General features: G+C 45.3%; 1 protein-coding gene across 20 annotated transcripts in view; it reads right to left on the bottom strand.

Moving 5' to 3' along the window:
* ZMYND8 (zinc finger MYND-type containing 8) overlaps nucleotides 1-20,078 on the bottom strand; it is a 123,707-nt gene that overhangs the window by 8,468 nt on the left and 95,161 nt on the right. For 15 of the 20 annotated variants that reach the window (XM_057528728.1, XM_057528709.1, XM_057528718.1 and 12 more), the window contains 6 exons: nucleotides 18,995-19,378; nucleotides 16,856-17,046; nucleotides 5,888-5,968; nucleotides 4,000-4,078; nucleotides 1,854-2,093; nucleotides 294-451 (listed from right to left, as the gene is read on the bottom strand). In XM_057528728.1, the coding sequence (XP_057384711.1) occupies nucleotides 294-451; nucleotides 1,854-2,093; nucleotides 4,000-4,078; nucleotides 5,888-5,968; nucleotides 16,856-17,046; nucleotides 18,995-19,378 (1,133 nt within the window). The remainder of the gene's footprint in view (nucleotides 1-293; nucleotides 452-1,853; nucleotides 2,094-3,999; nucleotides 4,079-5,887; nucleotides 5,969-16,855; nucleotides 17,047-18,994; nucleotides 19,379-20,078) is intronic. The other 5 variants (XM_057528724.1, XM_057528727.1, XM_057528726.1 and 2 more) reach the window with 1 other exon arrangement.

The raw sequence follows: 20,078 nt of genomic DNA on the forward strand, positions 1-20,078 counted from the left end.
TCCAGGTCCTCGGTCACACTAGCCACAGTTCAAGTGCGCAACAGCTACATGCGGCTAGTGGCTCCCATACTGGGCAGAGCAGGTACTAAACATTCCCATCGTCTCAGAAGGTTTGGGGACAACGCTGCCCTAAACATGCACCTTGTGAAAAGGAGCCCTGCTAAGACTGTCACCCCCACCTGCAGCCTGAAGACAGACAAACCTCCCTACAGCACAGGACCCGCCGGGGTGGCGGGCACGGGGGTGGGTCTGAGACTCTGCGTGGCCCAAAGGCATGTGGGATGGAGACTCACCGAGCCACCGTCCTTGCTTTTCTCGGCTGGCGTCTCCTTCTCTTTCAAGGTGCTGGTTTCCGGGGGGGCTGCCTGCGTGTTGGAGGAGGCCCCCTGGGATGACTTGTTTAGTGTTTCCGTGTTCACCTCGGCGTCTGCTTCCTGCTGAGGCGCAGTAGCTGAGGGCGAAAGGGGACAGAAGCCAAGTATAAGCCGAGCGTGGTGGCTCCCGGGCCCACGGGGAACCCCGTTCTGCGCAAACCACCACCTGTAAGAGACGCAGCTGCCACCCAGGCCCACTCAGGGCACAAGCACAGGCCCAGGGTGGCTGGACCAAAGCTTTCCAGGCGCAGGAATTCCAGACTGGGCATGAAAATATGTTCATTTCGAAGAGTCTGTGATTCAAGTTTTATTAAATCATTCTGGAGAGAAAAGAATGTTCCTGAAACAAACACGGCAGTGTTATTTGTAATAAGCCCTGTTATTTGTATTTAAATAAATTATTTGAAATGGAGACTTTTATTTCTAAGCATAGAAATCTAATATTAGCCATAAATAAATGCTAACTGTAAAATAATCACTAATAAGTATTATTAATAAATTCTAACTACACAGTGTTTCCTGATGGAGTCTCCTAGCCTGGGATCTGCTTGCTCTGTATTAGAAAGAGATTTCAGGGGACTTCTCTGGTGGCACAGTGGTTAAGAATCCGCCTGCCCATGCAGGGGACACGGGTTCAAGCCCTGGTCCAGGAAGATCCCACATGCCGCGGAGCAACTAAGCCCGTGCACCACAATTACTGAGCCTGTGCTCTAGAGCCCGCGAGCCACAACCACTGAAGCCTGCGAGCCACAACTACTGAAGCCTGCGAGCCACAACTACTGAAGCCTGCGTGCCCAGAGCCCGTGCTCTGCAACAAGAGGAGCCACCGCAATGAGAAGCCCTCGCACTGCAATGAATAGTAGCCCCCGCTCGCTGCAACTAGAGAAAGCCCGCGCGCAGCAACGAAGACACAACGCAGCTAAAAATAAAATAAATAAATAAATAAATTTATAGAAAGAGATTTCAAAGACTGATCAGTTCCAAACCAACACTTTTTCCTTCACGTGAGCACTGGGATCGCTTATTTAACGCTATGAGTCCAGGATGGGCTCCACTGTAGGGGGCTGTCCTGTGCATTTGGCAGGGTGTTTATTTAGCAGCATCCCTGGCCCCTGCCCTCTCGATGCCAGCGGCACCTCCCTCAGTTATGACAACCACAAACGTCTGCAGTCATTGCCAGGGTCTTTGGAGAGGGGACAGAGACAAAAACTGCTCCCGGTGGAGAACCAACCACGGCAACTCACATGAAACTAAAGTGATCACCGCAAGCCCCGCACTGTGGCGAACAACACTGTGGCCAAGGAGAGGAGAGGTTCGAAACACCTGTGTCTGGAGTCTCGGCTCCACGTCTGTGTGCTGCTCTCTCGTGCGTAAGAGTCACACAGGTGGTGAGCGAGCATGGCAAGAGCCCTGTGGTCCAGGGGGAGCCAAGAGCCCGCCCTCTGCAGCCTGGGCCAGGAGGTGCCCCCGGGGCCCTACCTGACTGGGTGCAGGACTTCATGTGCTCAGGCCAGTGGGCCTGCTGGCAGGGGTAGTCACAGTAGCTGGTGTTCCAGCAGCAATAGAAGATGGCCTCCTTCTTGCAGTTGGCGCACCACTGCTTCTTCTTGGTCTCGTCCACCGCCTGCTGCTTCTCCAGCTCCAGCTGCTTCTTCACCTCGGCGATGAGCCGGTCCCGCTCCTGCTCCAGGCTCTGCCGCATCTCAGCCATGGTCAGCTCTGCCAGGGGAGGGGAAGGGAGGAGGAGGAGGAGGGGGAAGGGAGGGGAGGAGGGGGAGGGCAGGGGAGGGGGGGAGGGCAGGGGAGGAGGGGGAGGGCAGGGGAGGAGGGGGAGGGGAGGGGAGCAGATGCCGGCTTCATCACCCAACGTCCACCGGCTCAGGACGTGGGGTCATTCACACCAGGTCAGAACATGGATTCCAAAGGACTCGGGTGTGGATCCTGTCTTGGAGATGCCCTGGCTGTGTGATACCCCCTGGGTGAGTCACCCAGCCTCCCCGAGCCCCAGTGTCTACATCTGTAAGATAAGCATCCCTCACGCTGACCGACAGAGCTGCTTGTGATAATGAACGTCAGGTGCCAAGGATGCAGATAAGGGGGCCCCATGGGGATTCTGCAGGAAGACCTCAAATAAACCCTTGAAACGATTTCCACTAAACTCACTTTGAATTTTATCATTAGTATAAGCCTTTTTTTCTATCAGATACTTACATAGTACCTACTATCTGTAAGCACTGTTGTAAGCACTTTATAAACATGAACTCCTCTAATCCTTTTATACTACTAATCCTATGAGGTAAGCATTACTATAATACCCCTTTCACAGATGAGGAAACTGAGGCACAGAGCTGATAAGGGCAGAGCTGGGGCTACAACTTGGACATGTTGTCTTCTTGGTGTGTGGCTCTAATCTACCAGACAGGGCATCGTGACTGATCATTAGGCTAATAAAACAACTATCAAACTGCCCACGCTACTGAGATTTCTCTCATTTTTACATCAGACAACAAGTGCAACACCTGGGAGCAACCTGCACACTGGAATAAAAGAAAAATAAACGGTTCCTCGATTCCTTAAAATCCTCTTCCTGAAATTAAAAAAAAAAAAAACCCTCCAAAAAAACACCAATAAAGAAAATTAACCCCTGGTAAAGATAAAAAGCACTTGTATCCAGACACAACATTTCCAACACTCCCAACTGCCTTCAACATGTATTTTTTTCAAATGTGTGGCCAATATTTTTAAATGAAACGATTCTGCATAAAAATAGATTCCTTGACTTTACAAGAAAAACAGGAAGAAGTGACAACATTCCAATAAACTTCCCTCCTGGCAACAAGGGAAGGAGCAGGGCAGGGGCGGAGCTTTCCTGGTGGCTTCCGAAGGACTGGAGTTTGCGTGATTTAAACAAGTTATCACCTGCAACCAGGTGGGCACCCCTGGGTCTGCCTCCCTAACAGAACCTCCCAGTTGCCAGCGTTCTGACTCTGAGGCTGATACTACTCAAGGGTCTGAAAGAAACTGCTCTGCCTTTGGGGGGAGACCCTTTTACAATATCCCCACAGAGCAGTAAGCGAAACATCAATCTATGTATAATCCACGGACCAACGCCCTCTCTGTGACGTGGGGCACACGGGAAGTATCCAAGACCTTAAGATGCCTGACATTCAGTGGTTACGAGGAGGAAAGTCTGGAGTCACAGCGCCCAGACGTGAACTACAGCTGTGTGACTTTGCACGTGCCTGTGCCTCAGTTTCTGCTGGAAAAAACAGACCCCTTTTCATCAGAAGGGTCTCTGTGAGAATTAGCTAACTCATGAAAACTTCAGCCGGTCGCTGGAACAAGGTCAGAGCTCATAAGCAGGAGCTGCTACCAAGGCTGTTGTGATGACTTTGTTGCTGACGTTGGTATTCTGAAAAGAGGAAAGGAGGGTTCCCTCCAGCTCCAGCCTTCTTATCTGGTTTCTCCAGGTCAGACTCTCCAGGATGCTGTGGTCTCCCCACCAGTGGTGCATCCCCCTGCCCTACTTTGGATTCAATTCACATCTGGGCCGAACGCCAGAGGTGCCAAGAAGCTCACATCCAGAACCTTCCTCAGTGCAGACCAAGTCAGCAGCAGGACTTACCCAAGTTGTGTTTCATTTCCGAGAGCTCCTGCTGGTGCAGCCACTGGAGCTTCTCTATCTCAATCCTCAGCCTGCGAATCTGTAAGGCGAGAGAAACACTTTTTACAAAGTGCATCCGGGTGCCTTTTACCAACGGGGCTCGGAAGCTCCAGCTCTCACTACAGGGTTAACGTCATGTGCTGAGGCTAAGAGCGGGCAGCCTGTGCTGGCCTCCCCACAGCGGCAGTCAGAGACGTGGGCGCCAGTGGGTTAACCCAAATCCGGGAGAACTTCTGCTTCAAAAAGCCAAATGTGAGTTGGCTGTCTGTTCCAAGAAATGCTCTAGGAAAAGCCACTTAAAGTAAGAAAAGAAGACCAGGTTTTCATAATCAATAGTACGTCAAAGGTTTGATGAGGATTTTGGTCTAAAAAATGAAACAAAAACAAATAAAAACAAGCTTTATTGTACCTCTTACCTAAGATTTTGGGCAGGGGGGTGCATGATCATTCTCTTCAAAGTCCAAAGCTTAACATTCCTGGAAACCATACGGTATTTTGGGGGGTAGGAGTAAATTTGGGGCCAAATTCACTTGGAGGGAGGAAAATGTAAACCCAATATGAACTGATACAAGGCTGTTGGCAGTGCTGAATAATCACGATGGTTCTCAACTGGGATGATTTTTGCCCCCTCCCTCCCTCCATGACACTGCAGTGCCTGGGGACGTTATAGGTTGTTTCTGGCATCCCGGGGGTAGAGGCCAGGGGTGCTGCTAAACGTCCCAAATGGACAGAACGGCCCTCACCACAGCGAATCATCTGGCACAAACGTCAGTAGCGCCAAGTTGAGAAATCCTGATTTACCAGACACAGTGGGAACAACTGTACTGTTTCCCTGCAGAAAACATTGTATCTAATTGTGGGAGGGGGCTGCATATTACCTCATGAAAATCTGGAAAATTCTGGCACATATCTGGACCCAGGGTTTCAGGTGAGACATTAGGGACCCATACTTTCAACTCCACGCCAGTTAAAATGAACAAAAAGGAATGAAGTACGGTAGCAGGTGGGGGTGAGGATGGGGAGGTTTTTCTAAGACAACATTTCCCCTTCTTGTTTGACGTCCCAGCACAATCATAAAGAGGGTCACATCCGCAAAAATACCCAAGGAGATTCACCATTTCTCTTGGGACCTCCCTTAAACCTTTACATTCACGCGGTTCTCTGTTGAAGGCCTATAGGGACACCTTCCTGGAGGTTTTTTCCTCTTCGTCTGGGTGCCAGTCTCACCCTGCCAGGTCCTCACAGGTCAATGGCTCTGCATGTGACTCCCCCCAGTTTTCCATCATGACTTTCAATGACCTCTAGAAGTCCTGCCATTGTCATTTCCCGCGGTGACCTGTTTGCATCTGGCTTGCAGGGAATTAGCCTAGGAGGGAAATTCAGGGAGGCTTTTTTTTTAATGGTCAGTTCCTAAGTGGACATTTCAACGTTTTAACCACGCTCTTCTCTAAGCAATCACCTAAATTAAGGAGGCTGGGGATACACATTCCTGGACAACAAGGATCACTTGTATAAAAAAGTCCAAACTTTGGGAGAAGATGAAGGAGCCAATTTTACATGGGGTCAAAAGCACTGTTGTCCAGTCTCACCAGTGGGAGAACAACTCAAGCTCTGGTTTTGGCTGTTTGAGTAGAAGTGAAGTGATGGCACAGAGCAGGGTGTGTCTCCAGAGCACCAGCTTCCTAGCAAAGTGAAGAAATACCCTCACCACCAACCCCCATCAGCAGAGCGAGCCTGGTGACCAGAGACAGGACCCGAGAGGGACTTCCAGAGAAGCTTCTTCACGGTGCCCCTACAGCAGCCCATAAGACACTCTTAGCAAACTGGGAATGAATGTGTCATCTCTGACCTCGGCTATTGTGCTTCCAGTAGTGTTTTTAGAAAGGTCGTTATATATTTCCGTCATTGTGCCTTTTATTGCATCCATCATCTGAAAGATACAAACAGAAATGATTCAGGTGATCGCTTCCCTGAGGCTTTTTCTAGATGACATACATCTAAAATCTATCTGCATAAAGCAGCGGTTTCTCCGCCGGGGGTGATTTTGTCCATCCTGGGACACTTAGCATTTTTGGTTGTCATGGCTTGGGGGGGGGGGGGGGAGGGTGCTGATGGCATCAAGGAGGTGGGAGCTAGGGATGCTCAAAACGCCCTACCGCGCTCAGAACAGCCCCTGCAACAAAGTTATCCAGCCCCAAATGTCCCTAGTGCCAAGGTGGAGAGCCTGGTATGAACTAGGCAGGGTAGGAATCACCCACAAGTTCCCTGTCCCATATCATGGGAGTCGTTCATAGCCATAAAGCTAATTTACAGCCACAGGTTAAAGTGGGGAGACTGAATTTGGCCCCAAGATGGTTTGGCCAGCATAGTGGGCTCGAGGGAGAGATTGTTTTGTTGCTGTTGTTTTTTAAAAATTGTTTCTCCTTAAAAAAAACTATCATTTTATTGAGATATTCATATACCATACAATTCACCCAGTCACTATGTACAATTTAATGGCTTTTAGTCCATTCGGTGTTGTACATCCATGACCACAATCAATTTCAGAACCTCTTCATTACCCCAAAAAGAAACTCTGCTCCCCCTGAGCCTTCCCCCCCCACCAATAACCCCATCACCCCCCCCCAGCCTCTGATAACCACAAATCTGCTTTCTTGTCTCTAGATCGAATCTAGATTATTTCATATACGTGAACTCACACAATATTTGGTCCTTTGTGACTGCCTTCGACTTAGCAGAAAGTTTTCAAGATTTCTCTGTGCCGTATTCCTTTTTAGGGATGAATAATATGGTCCATTGTGTAGATCTAGCTGGTTTGCTATCTTAATGCTTTTGGTCGGGGCATCCACTGCCTTTTCAGTGTGTTTCCCATCTTCCTTTTCTTTAACTATTTGACCCCTGAAGGCATCAGCAAGTCTGTGGCAGCACCTCACGTCCACGCAGCAGGCACCCAGGTGGCTGCTGACAGAATGTGTTTGCAGGGTGGGTTTCTCTTCTATCTCCCACTTGTCCACTGACCTCCCACATCACAGGAGGAAGAGGAGGGGACAGGAGACGAAATGAGGTCTCAGATCTGGCCTGGCCGCTGCCGAGGACCCCCTGTGCTTTGCAGGTTGTTCCAATTCAGTAAAAAGGCAGGACAAACAGCACCTTCACATCTGATGCCCGAGATCTGTTCCCACCATTACATCTTGCCATCCACAACTCTGAGCCTCGGTTTCCTCATGTATAAAACAAGGATAATAACAGTGCCCCCCTTGTAGGGTATGCACAAGGATGAAATGAGAAAACCACAAGAACAGTACCTGCCGAGGAGTGGGCAGGTACTGAACCACAATTCAGTGTGGTTCCTAAAGAAATACCTGTTTGTCTCATTTTCACAGAAAAATTAATTCACATGAACAAGTAATTGCAAAACTGCTCCCAACCCCCAAAAGAGTAACAACCCCCAATTCACCCCAAAATGGGAGGAAAATGAATAAAGTATCTGTTGAGATTTCCGCCCTCAGCTTGTCGCAGGTGCCACAGGGGGACACGGCCAGCAAAAACACTTTTGTGCTTTATGGTCAGTCACTCTGTATGGGCCTCCTTACCCACATCCATTTAAAATATTAAAACAAAATTGCTTTACAAGAAAACTTCAGAAAGTGGATGAAATTCAATACTTTACTAATGCCATAGTTACATTCCATTTTAAAGAAATCATGAATTTGCGGACTGACCTTCATTCTTACTTCCAAATATAGCAAAGAAGCCAACAAAGAGCCCTTCTGCCAAAACACACAAATCTGGGTCTTCAACTCTGGGTCACCTCAGACACAAGAAAGTTCATCCGCTACAAAACTATGTCACTGTGTTCATTTTCCTAGCTGCAAAGGAAACGTCTGTCAAAATGTTCATTCCTCAATTTTGCTCTAAGAGTGAAGGGGGCGACAGTAGGGGATGGAATAAAAATGGCTGCAGGAGCTGAGAACACTGGTTTGGTGCGAACCACTAGCCAGGGCCGCAAAGCAGCCTCAGTTTTCTCTTCTGTAAATAGACAACTTGGACCAAATCAATGGAAGGTGATACAAAAGGTCAAATCAATTGCAAGCAGAACAAGCAGCCGTTTGGGCAATACCAGACATTTTCTTAAATCAGTTATTTTAAAAATTACCCCGTTTCAATTTTCTTGCAATCCTACAACAGATCACATTAGGAAGAAAGGCTCCATTTGGTGCCATTATGTCTTTAACACTTTCATGATAATCTCTCTTTTTAACAAAAGGAAGATGGACTTAAGCTTCAAGCCTTGGCAAAGAACAGGATCTGGCGAGGTTAGACTTAATTTTATTTCAACTAGTTAAGTCAATTTAACTAAAAATCCTAAGTCAATACTAGTTCAAGGTGATGAACAGGTAAGACAAAAACCTTGAGGATGCCAACAAGTAAATAATACTTGAATCCTTCCTGTTCTGAAACTCCAGGACTCTATAAGAATTCTTGTGTTTTATTCAAAAGGGGGCAGAAATACTAAGTAAGAGACAAAGTTATCCCCAAGAAGCAGAGTTGCTTGAAAAAGCCACATGTAAGAACAATCAATTTGTGGACACTGGACAGCTGTGGTCAGCAGGCTTGGTGTGAATTCACAAGTCAGCTCAAAGCCAGGTTAAGAGCACACTCGCTAGATCCTGGCGGCTACCATCCAATGCCAGCTTGGACGTTCACTGATTATGTGACCCTGGACAAGCTGTGTGACCTCGCCAGGTCTCAGTTTTCTCATCTATAAAATAGGTGTGCTAACAGTATCTGCCTCATCAATCTGTCATAAAGATTGAGTAAGTAACATATAAAACGTGCTTGGGACAGTGTCTGGGCCAGAATAAATGCCATGCAGACACTGGCTACTGCTAGTATCATCCTACCTAGCGTGACAGACACTCTGAGCAGGCTCCCCATGACCTCAGCCCTCTGGGCTTTGTGCCCTTGTGTAATCCCCTCCAAGCATGGGCTGGCCTAGTGACCTGCTTCTAACCCACGGAATATGGCAGAGGTAATAGTCCGACACTTCTGTGATCACTTACATGAGACTGTGACTTCCATCTTGCTAGCAGGCTTTCTCTACCCCTTGCTGTCATGAAGCAAGCTGCCATGCTGGGCAGGCCACAGGGAAAGGGACTGAGGGCAGCGTCCAGCCAACAGCCAGCCGGGAACTGAGGCCCCCAGTCCAAGAGCCCTCAAGGGAGTGAATCCTGCCCACAACCACCTAAGTGAGCTTGGAAGTGGATCCTTCCCCAGTCACATCTTCAGATGAAATCCCAACGCTAGCAGACACCTTGGAGGCAGCCTGCCAGAGGTCCTGAAGCAGGGGACCCAGCCCAGCCGAGCCTGGACTCAAGACCCACAGAAACTGTGAGATAAATGTGTGTGGTTTTAAGTTGCTAAGTTTTGTAATGATTTGTTATGTAGCAACAGATAATACACCTAGATAGAATAAAAAGAAAAGGACCAACAGAAATTCATGAGTAGAAAATTATACATACCACTCTCGCCATCCAGAACTAAAAAAAAAAGATTCTACCTTTCACACATAATAATAAAGCAACTCCTATCATGAGACTTAAAGAAGTCTGGAAACAACTACCCTCAACTCTTGTCACCCATTCTATCAACTTGAATAGTTTACCCTATTATTATTATTGCCTACTTAGTAATTTACTAAATACTCTTAGATTATTGTCATTAGCAACTAAGAGTTCCTGAGGATAGGAAGACACTGGAACTCACCAAAACAGATACCCCACATGCAAAGACAAAGGAGAAGCCACAGTGAGATGGTAGGAGGGGCACAATCACAATAAAATCAAATCCCATAACTGCTGGGTGGGTGACTCACAAACTGGAGGACACTTATACCACGGAAGTTCACCCACTAGAGTGAAGGTTCTGAGCCCCACGTCAGGCTTCCCAACCTGAGGGTCTGGCAATGGGAGGAGGAATTCCTAGAGAATCAGACTTTGAAGGCTAGTGGGATTTGATCGCAGGACTTCAACAGGACAGGGGGAAACAGAGACTCCACTCTTGGAGGGCACACACAAAGTAGTGTGCACATCGGGACCCAGAGGAAGGAGCAGTGACCCCATAGTAGACTGAACCAGACCTACCTGCTGGTGTTGGAGAGTCTCCTGCAGAGGCAGGGGGTGGCTGTGTCTCACCATGAGGACAAGGACACTGGAAGCAGAAGTTCTGGGAAATACTCCTTGGCGTGAGCCCTCCCACAGTCCGCCATCAGCCCCACCAAAGAGCCCGGGTAGGCTCCAGTGTTGGGTCGCCTCAGGCCAAACAACAACAGGGAGGGAACCCAGCCCCACCCATGAGCAGACAAGCGAATTAAAGTTTTACTGAGCTCTGCCCACCAGAGCAAGAGCCAGCTCTACCCACCACCAGTGCCTCCAATCAGGAAGCTTGCACAAGCCTCTTAGATAGCCTCATCCACCAGAGGGCAGACAGCAGAAGCAAGAAGAACTACAATCCTGCAGCCTGTGGAACAAAAACCACATTCACAGAAAGACAAGATGAAAAGGCAGAGGGCTATGTACCAGATGAAGGAACAAGATAAAACCACAGAAAAACAACCAAACGAAGTGGGGATGGGCAACCTTCCAGAAAAAGAATTCAGAATAATGACAGTGAAAATGATCCAGGACCTCAGAAAAAGAATGGAGGCAAAGATCGAGAAGATGCAAGAAATGTTTAACAAAGACCTAGAAGAATTAAAGAACAAACACCTAGAAGAATTAAAGAACAAACAAACAGAGATGAACAATACAATAACTGAAATGAAAAATACACTAGAAAGAATCAATAGCAGAATAACTGAGGCAGAAGAACGGATAGGTGACCTGGAAGACAGAATGGTGGAATTCGCTGCTGCGGAACAGAATAAAGAAAAAAGAATGAAAAGAAATGAAGACAGCCTAAGAGACCTCTGGGACAACATTAAATGGAACAACATTCGCATTATAGGGGTCCCAGAAGAAGAGAGAGAGAAAGGACCAGAGAAAATATTTGAAGAGATTATAGTTGAAAACTTCCCTAAAATGGGAAAGGAAACAGCCACCCAGGCCCAGGAAGCACAGAGAGTCCCATACAGGATAAACCCAAGGAGAAACACGCCGAGACATACAGTAATCAAATGGGCAAAAATTAAAGACAGAGAAAAATTATTGAAAGCAGCAAGGGAAAACTGACAAATAACATACAAGGGAACTCCCATAAGGTCATCAGCTCATTTCTCAGCAGAAACTCTACAAGCCAGAAGGGAGTGGCATGACATATTTAAAGTGATGAAAGGGAAGAACCTACAACCAAGATTATTCTATGCCACAAGGTTCTCATTCAGATTAGATGGAGAAATCAAAAGCTTTACAGACAAGCAAAAGCTAAGAGAATTCAGCACCACCAAACCAGCTCTACAACAAATGCTAAAGGAACTCCTCTAAGTGGGAAACACAAGAGAAAACAAAACAACAAATAAACAAACCCATAACAATTAATAAAATGGTAATAGGAACATACATATCAGTAATTACCTTAAACATGAATGGATTAAATGCTCCAACCAAAAGACACAGGCTTGCTGAATGAATACAAAAACAAGACCCATATATATGCTGTCTACAAGAGACCCACTTCAGACCTAGGGACACATACAGACTGAAAGTGAGGGGATGGAAAAAGATATTCCATGCAAATGGAAATCAAAAGAAAGCTGGAGTAGCAATACTCATATCAGGCAAAATAGACTTTAAAATAAAGAATGTTACAAGAGAAAAGGAAGGACACTACATAATGATCAAGGGATCAATCCAAAAAGAAGATATAATAATTATAAATATATATGCTCCCAACATAGGAGCACCTCAATACATAAGGCAACTGCTAACAGCTATAAAAGAAGAAATCGACAGTAACACAATAATAGTGGGGGACTTTAACACCTCACTTACACTAATGGACACATCATCCAAACAGAAAATTAATAAGGAAACACAAGCTTTAAACGACACAACAGACCAGATAGATTTAATTGATATTTAGAGGACATTCCATTCAAAAACAGCAGATTACACTTTATTATCAAGTGTGCACAGAACATTCTCCAGGACAGATCACATCTTGGGTCACAAATCAAGCCTCAGTAAATTTAAGAAAGTTGAAATCATATCAAGCATCTTTTCTGACCACAACGCCATGAGATTAGAAATCAATTACAGGGAAAAAAACGTAAAAAACACAAACACATGGAGGCTAAACAATACATCACCAAATAACCAAGAGATTACTGAAGAAATCAAAGAGGAAATCAAAAAACACCTAGAGACAAATGACAATGAAAACACGACGATCCAAAATCTATGGGATGCAGCAAAAGCAGTTCTAAGAGGGAAGTTTATGGCAATACAAGCCTACCTCAAGAAACAAGAAAAATCTCAAATAAACAATGTAACCTGACACCTACAGGAACTAGAGAAAGAAGAACAAACAAAACCCAAAGTTAGTAGAAGGAAAGAAACCATAAAGAGCAGAGCAGAAATAAATGATATAGAAACAAAGAAAACAATAGCAAAGATCAGTAAAACTAAAAGCTGGTTCTTTGAGAAGATAAACAAAATTGATAAACCATTAGCCAGACTCATCAAGAAAAAGAGGAAGAGGACTCAAATCAATAAAATCAGAAATGAAAAAGGAGAAGTTGCAACAGACACCACAGAAATACAAAGCATCCTAAGAGACTGCTACAAGCAACTCTATACCAATAAAATGGACAACCTGGAAGAAATGGACAAATTCTTACAAAGGTATAACCTGACAAGACTGAACCAAAAAGAAATAGAAAATATGAACAGACCAATCACAAGTGATGAAATTGAAGCTGTGATTAAAAATCTTCCAACAAACAAAAGTCCAGGACCAGATGGCTTCACAGGTGAATTCTATCCAACGTTTAAAGAAGAGTTAACACCCATCCTTCTCAAACTCTTCCAAAACATTGCAGAGGAAGGAACACTCCCAAACTCATTCTATGAGGCCACCATCACCCTGATACCAAAACCAGACAAAGATACTACCAAAAAAGAAAATTATAGACCAATATCACTGATGAAGACAGATGCAAAAATCCTCAACAAAATACTAGCAAACAGAATCCAACAACACATTAAAAGGATCATACACCATGACCAAGTGGGATTTATCCCAGGGATGCAAGGATTCTTCAATATACGCAAATCAATCAATGTGATACATCATATTAAGAAACTGGAGAATAAAAACCATATGATCATCTCAACAGATGCAGAAAAAGCTTTTGACAAATTTCAACACCCATTTATGATAAAAACCCTCCAGAAAGTGGGCATAGAGGGAACCTACCTCAACATAATAAAGGCCATATATGACAAACCCACAGCAAACATCATTCTCAATGGTGAAATACTGAAAGCATTTCCTCTAAGATCAGGAACAAGACAAGGATGTCCACTCTCACCACTATTATTCAACATAGTTTTGGAAGTCCTAACCACCGCAATCAGAGAAGAAAAAGAAATGAAAGGAATACAAATTGGAAAAGAAGAAGTAAAACTGTCACTGTTTGCAGATGACATGATACTATACACATAGAGAATCCTAAAGATGCCACCAGAAAACTACTAGAGCTAATCAATGAATTTGGTAAAGTTGCAGGACACAAAATTCATGCACAGAAATCTCTTACTTTCCTATACACTAATGATGAAAAGCCTGTAAGAGAAATTAAGGAAACACTTCCATTTACCACTGCAACAAAAAGAATAAAATACCTAGGAATAACCTACCTAGGGAGACAAAAGAGCTGTATGCAGAACACTGTAAGACAATGATGAAAGAAATTAAAGATGATACAAACAGATGGAGAGACAAACCATGTTCTTGGCTTGGAAGAATCAATATTGTGAAAATGACTATACTACCCAAAGCAATCCACAGATTCAATGCAATCCCTATCAAATTACCAATGGCATTTTTTACAGAACTAGCACAAAAAATCTTAAAATTTGTATGGAGACCCAGCAGACCCCAAATAGCCAAAGCGGCCTTGAGGGAAAAAAAAGGAACTGTGGGAATCAGACTCCCTGACTTCAGACTACACTACAAAGCTACAGTAATCAAGACAGTATGGTACTGGTACAAAACCAGAAATATAGATCAATGGAACAGGACAGAAAGCCCAGAGATAAACCCACACACCTATGATCAACTAATCTATGACAAAGGAGGCAAGGATATACAATGCAGAAAAGACAGTCTCTTCAATAAGTGTTGCTGGGAAAACTGGACAGCTACATGTAAAAGAATGAAATTAGAACACTCCCTAACACCATACACAAAAATAAATTCAAAATGGATTAGAGACCTAAATGTAAGACTGGACACTATAAAGCTCTTAGATGAAGACATAGGAAGAACACTCTTTGACATAAATCACAGCAAGATCTTTTTTGATCCACCTCCTAGAGTAATGGAAATTAAAACAAAAATAAACGAATGGGACCTAATGAAACTTAAAAGCTTTTGCACAGCAAAGGAAACTACAAACAAGACGAAAAGACAACCCTCAGAATGGGAGAAAATATTTGCAAACGAAATCAATGGACAAAGGATTAATCTCCAAAATATATAAACAGCTCATACAGCTCAACATCAAAAAAACAAACAACCCAATCCAAAAATGGGCAGAAGACCTAAACAGACATTTCTCCAAAGAAGACATACAGATGGCCAGGAAGCACATGAAAAGCTGCTCAACATCACTAACTATTAGAGAAATGCAAATCAAAACTTCAGTGAGGTATCACCTCACACCAGTTAGAAAGGGCATCATCAGAAAATCTACAAACAACAAATGCTGGAGAGGGTGTGGAGAAAAGGGAACCCTCTTGCACTGTTGGTGGGAATGTAAATTGATACAGCCACTATGGAGAACAGTATGGAGGTTCCTTAAAAAACTAAAAATAGAATTACCATATGACCCAGCAATCCCACTACTGGGCATGTACCCAGAGAAAACCATAATTCAAAAAGACACATGCACCCCAATGTTCATGGCAGCACTACTTACAATAGCCAGGTCATGGAAGCAACCTAAATGCCCATCGACAGACGAATGGATAAAGAAGATGTGGTACATATATACAATGGAATATTACTCAGCCATAAAGAGGAACGAAATTGGGTCATTTGTAGAGACGTGGATGGATCTAGAGACTGTCATACAGAGTGAAGTAAGTCAGAAAGAGAAAAACAAATATCGTATATTAACGCATATATGTGGAACCTAGAAAAATGGTACAGATGAACCAGTTTGCAGGGCAGAAACTGAGACACAGATGTAGAGAACAAACATATGGACACCAAGGGGGGAAAGCGGCGGGGAGGGGTGTGATGAACTGGGAGATTGGGATTGACATGTATACACTAATATGTATAAAATGGATAACTAAAAATAATTTTAAAAAAGAGTTAATGATAATAAGAAGCCCAATAATGAGAATTAGTTAGGCAGCAACATGCTTTCATTCAACAACTATGTATCAGGCATCTGCTGTGTGCCAGGCACTGTTCTAAGCCCCAGCAATGAGCAGAACAGACAAAACCCTGTTCCCAGGGAGCTGCCTTTCTGGTGGTTATTCTTACTACCAGGTGGTCTACTGACATGAACCCGCACATCACTCCAGAGCACTCTCATTTGACAGCAAGGAGAGCTGAAGCCTTTTTTTTCTTTTTTTTTCCTCCTTTTTGGCTGCACGGTGCGGTATGAGGGATCTTAGTTCCCCAACGAGGCATCGAACCCACACGGCCTGCAGTGGAAGCGCAGAGTCTTAACCACTGGACTGCCAGGGAAGTCCGAAAGCTACAGGCTTTTTATTCGCCTGAATTCAACGGTAAGCATAAAAGCACTTGGCAAATTAAAAGAGGAGAGAGGGAGTAGGGAAGGAATGGACTGGAGTTTGGGATTAGCAGATGCAAACTATTATAAATATATAGAATAAACAACAAGGTCTTACTGTATAGCACAGGGAACTATAATCAATATCCTGTGATAAACCATAATGGAAAAGAATATAAATATATGTATAACTGAATCACTTTGCTATAGAGTAGAAATTAACACAACATTGTAAATCAAGTATACCTCAATAAAATAAACTTTAAGAGAGAGAGAGAGAGAGAGAGAGAAGAAAGAGGCTGCACCGAGAGGGTGCCCACGAGTGAACAGAGAGCAGGCAAGCGTGCTCCCCACACTGCTCGACAAGGAATGTGCCAAGAGTGTGCGTGAGTCCAGGAGGGAATCCATCACTCCCCGGTCCACCTTGGTTGCTGGAAAGATCTAAGTGCAGGCATGGAACCTTGCAAGTCTCGTGTTTAAGCCTCTGTCACTTTTGTCCCACACGGCTTCTAAATGCAAACTAACCCCTTGGTCGGTTTTGAACTGAAGGACAGTCATCTGTTTCAGCAGCTTAAGGAAAATCTGTTCCTAATGAGTGACTTGAATGCTGAAGGGTAATTTTGATTCTATGTCATTTTCCTCTTACAATCTAAGCCCTCTCAGAGGAAGGGTCAGTCCTTTCTATATTTTGCTTACACCCCATGTCAGCCCCAAATGGAAGAGTTTGGTCTTAGAGATCCTCAGTAAAAGCAGGGTCTTTCCCCCCAAGCACCCTCTAAAACCTGCAAGGTCGTGACCCAAGTGGTTCCTGTTGGGAAGCTGATCCTCCCACGTCCCGCTGGCACTCACTTTGCTAGTGTACTTGGCGATGTCCGCGGCGACGTCGGCTGAGGCGGTGGCGATGGGCAGGTCTGCGCTTACTGAAGAGGCGAGGGTGCTCGTGGACCCCGAGCTGGTGACCAGGGGCGACGACTGGGTGCTGGTCACCAGGGTGATGGTGGAGGTGGACGGGCTCTGCGTGATCTCCTTCTGCTGGACAGCTAGGAAAGCAAAGGGTCCTGGTCACCCCACTGCCGCAGGAAGGCCATCCCAGTAGGAAACTGTGGTGGGGAGCAGAGCCCCTGACAAACGCCCTGCGAGTTTCTCTACTTTCAAGTGACAAAGATTCTCTCCTTGGCCAAAGCCTAGCCAGGCTCCTCTGAGCCCTTTCTCAACGAGGCTTCCACCTTGGTCTATAAAGACGAATATAGTTTCTAACAGCTCAAGGCTGCATCCCTAGGATGACCCTTGCCCCCTTAAGGTCCCCGCCTGAGAAAACTCAAGGCTGCCGAATGAACTGACTGTATATTCCAGCCAGCACCTAATGATGGGGCCCATCTCCCAGTCTCTGTGGGAGGGTCAGAGCCTACCTTCAATAGGTACCAGTTAGCAAACCCAGATGTTTCAAATGCACCAACACCCCCTTCCCACTTTATGTAAGTTTTCACTTTCTGACTCTTCAGAGCCTCCGCCCACCCCCCCTCCCTATTCCCGAATTCTCCCTTTAAAACGCCCAGTCCCCTGTGTACATGTTCAGTTCACGCTGGACTTTTTGCCCTATTGCAATAGTATATAGCTGATTAAGATCTGTCTTTACTACTTTAACTAGTGGCTAGCTTTGTTTGTCTTTGACAAGACAATCTGGGATTTAAGAATCACACCATCAATGAGCTCCTTCTTGCCAGCACCTAAATTCCCCTGGGGAAGGCTCATTATGCTTAAGGGGTATGAATTCAGAAGACCGGAACTGGTCACCCCAACATGAAATATCCTAGACCCGGTTCTGTCCCAACGACTCTTCAAACAGCGAGATCAATCCAGCTGTACTCCAATGCTGCGTGTCCAATCTTTCAGTCTGCCCTCCCCTCAATCTTTGAAGGGTTTCAATGGGAGCCAATTCAAGATCTGGCTACTCTTCAACCCCACGTCCTGCTGCGACTCTTTAACAGTCCTACTCACAAGGGTGCACTCAGTATGTGAGAGTTTCAGTCAAGGAGCCCAGCCTTCAAGGATCTCGATGCAGGTTTCCCAGGGGAACAAGATTCTACATCAGTGCTCACAAGAGCTGGGCCAACTGGTGCCCAGCAGGTGGTTCAGCTTTACACCAGCTCCAGATTGAGCCTCCTGCCGGGAGCCGTGATTCCGCACTTCAGCAACTGGTTCTTGATGCTGGCTCTTCTTGTGTGTGAGGCTAATCGCTAGTTATTAAGGTAACCTTTGCTACCAACTTCTCATACTGTACTCTTTCCAAAACAACGTCCAGGGGTTCATGGATGTGCACAAGGAAACTTAAACAAAGGTATTCACTGCAGCACTGCTTACAACAGGAAAAAAACTGGAAGCAACCTAAATGTCTATCAGTAGGGGAATACTTTAAATAAACTGTGGAATACTATGCAGCAGTCCAAAAGAATAAGGTAGAGCTATATGTACTGACATGGACAGACCTCCAAAACATGCTGATGGGTGGGGTGGGGGGGGGAGGCGCGGAAAAAAGCAAGTATGGTACCATTTTTACGTTTTAAAAAAGAAAAAAGAAAAAAAAAGTAATATTTTAATGAAGTCATATATATACATAAATATATATGCATACATGCATAAAAAAGATCTTACGGTTAACAGCGACCTCTGAGAAAGGGTGGAGAATGAAATGGCAAATCAATCAAGACAAGAGATTTTTGTGTCTATGTGTCTACTTCACCCCTTTCTAAGAAGAACATATGCATGTATTTATAAAATGAAAAAAAAGGAAAAAAGAAAAAAGAAAAGTACAAAAGCAAGTTGGAAAACAATTTTTAAAAATAATGCCAAATGGAATGTGTGAGGCTTCCAGGATACAGTAGCCAGGAAACCAAGGGGAACTGAAAAAATAAAACGATTATTTTTCTCCTGTCCATGTGGCCAAAAAGGGACCGGGCGCCACGGAGAGCAGAAGGGGAGGCTCGGTACCTTTCACGGCCTGTCTGGTCTGATATCTCGTCCCCTGGGAAGACTGAGGCTGCTGGTTTTGCTGCTGGTTTTGCTGCTGGTTTTGCTGCTGCTGCTGGCGCTGCATCTTCTGCATGTGCCACTTTTGGGAGGACGTTTGAAACTTACTTGAGGAGTTCCACACGACCCGCTGCACGGCCGGGGCAGTCTCCTTCGGTAAAAGCGGCCTCTGCTTTTTCACTGGGCTTCCTGTGGCAGCGGCGGCCGGGGCCGTGACCGTGGATGTGGTGCTGGTGGTGGCCGTGACACCAGCCGTGGAAGTTTGGGCGGAAGAGCGGGTGAGGACCGGCGTTTCGGGGGGAGACTGGCTGCCCGCCGTCGTGGATGGTGGAGCTTTACCTACGACTAAAGCCAAAGCGTGAACAAACAGACAAACAGAAAGTGGATTTGACTCAGGCTGGCCTGCAGGGTCTCTACACCACCAAGTTCTGGGTGACCATCAGAGGCTAGCATGCCAAAGACCCCCAGTGAATGGGCACTTATACAATACGCTCAGGCCACTTCTGCAGCATGCTCTATCTTAAAATATCAGACCCCTTGTGTTCCATGCACTTGCTCACATCTGAGATGTATGTCAAGGCATCTGGGGGACTGAGGCCAAGCTGACCCAGCCCCTGCCCTCAAGTTGCTCACCTACTAGTAGACGACGCAGTGGATGAACAGAATCACTGCAAGTATCTTGTTTTACAAAGTTAAAGTTGGGTAAGCACTTTGAGAAATACCCAGCCAAAATCAATCCGGAGATTCAGAGAAACACTTCCTTTGGCCAGGGAACCTAAAAAGCATGCACCCCAAAGAACCAGACGGCTTCCCATAGGCCAAAGCACTGAATAACAGTAAATGACCCAGAAAGAAGAGTATCTTCTTTAATCTCTTCTGATTCCCTTCCGAACAGTCTCGGTGTGGTCCTGGAAGCCTTGACACTTAACACTAAAGGTAATTCCACCCCAAGGACAGAACCTTCCTCAGCACAATGGTATTTATCTAGAATTTAGAAGCCTTGCTTTTGTTTTGATTGTAGTTATTCCTGTTGCGTCTTTTATGT

The sequence above is a fragment of the Balaenoptera acutorostrata genome, chromosome 15 (assembly GCF_949987535.1).
Source record: "Balaenoptera acutorostrata chromosome 15, mBalAcu1.1, whole genome shotgun sequence".
NCBI classification, from domain to species: Eukaryota; Metazoa; Chordata; class Mammalia; order Artiodactyla; family Balaenopteridae; genus Balaenoptera; species Balaenoptera acutorostrata.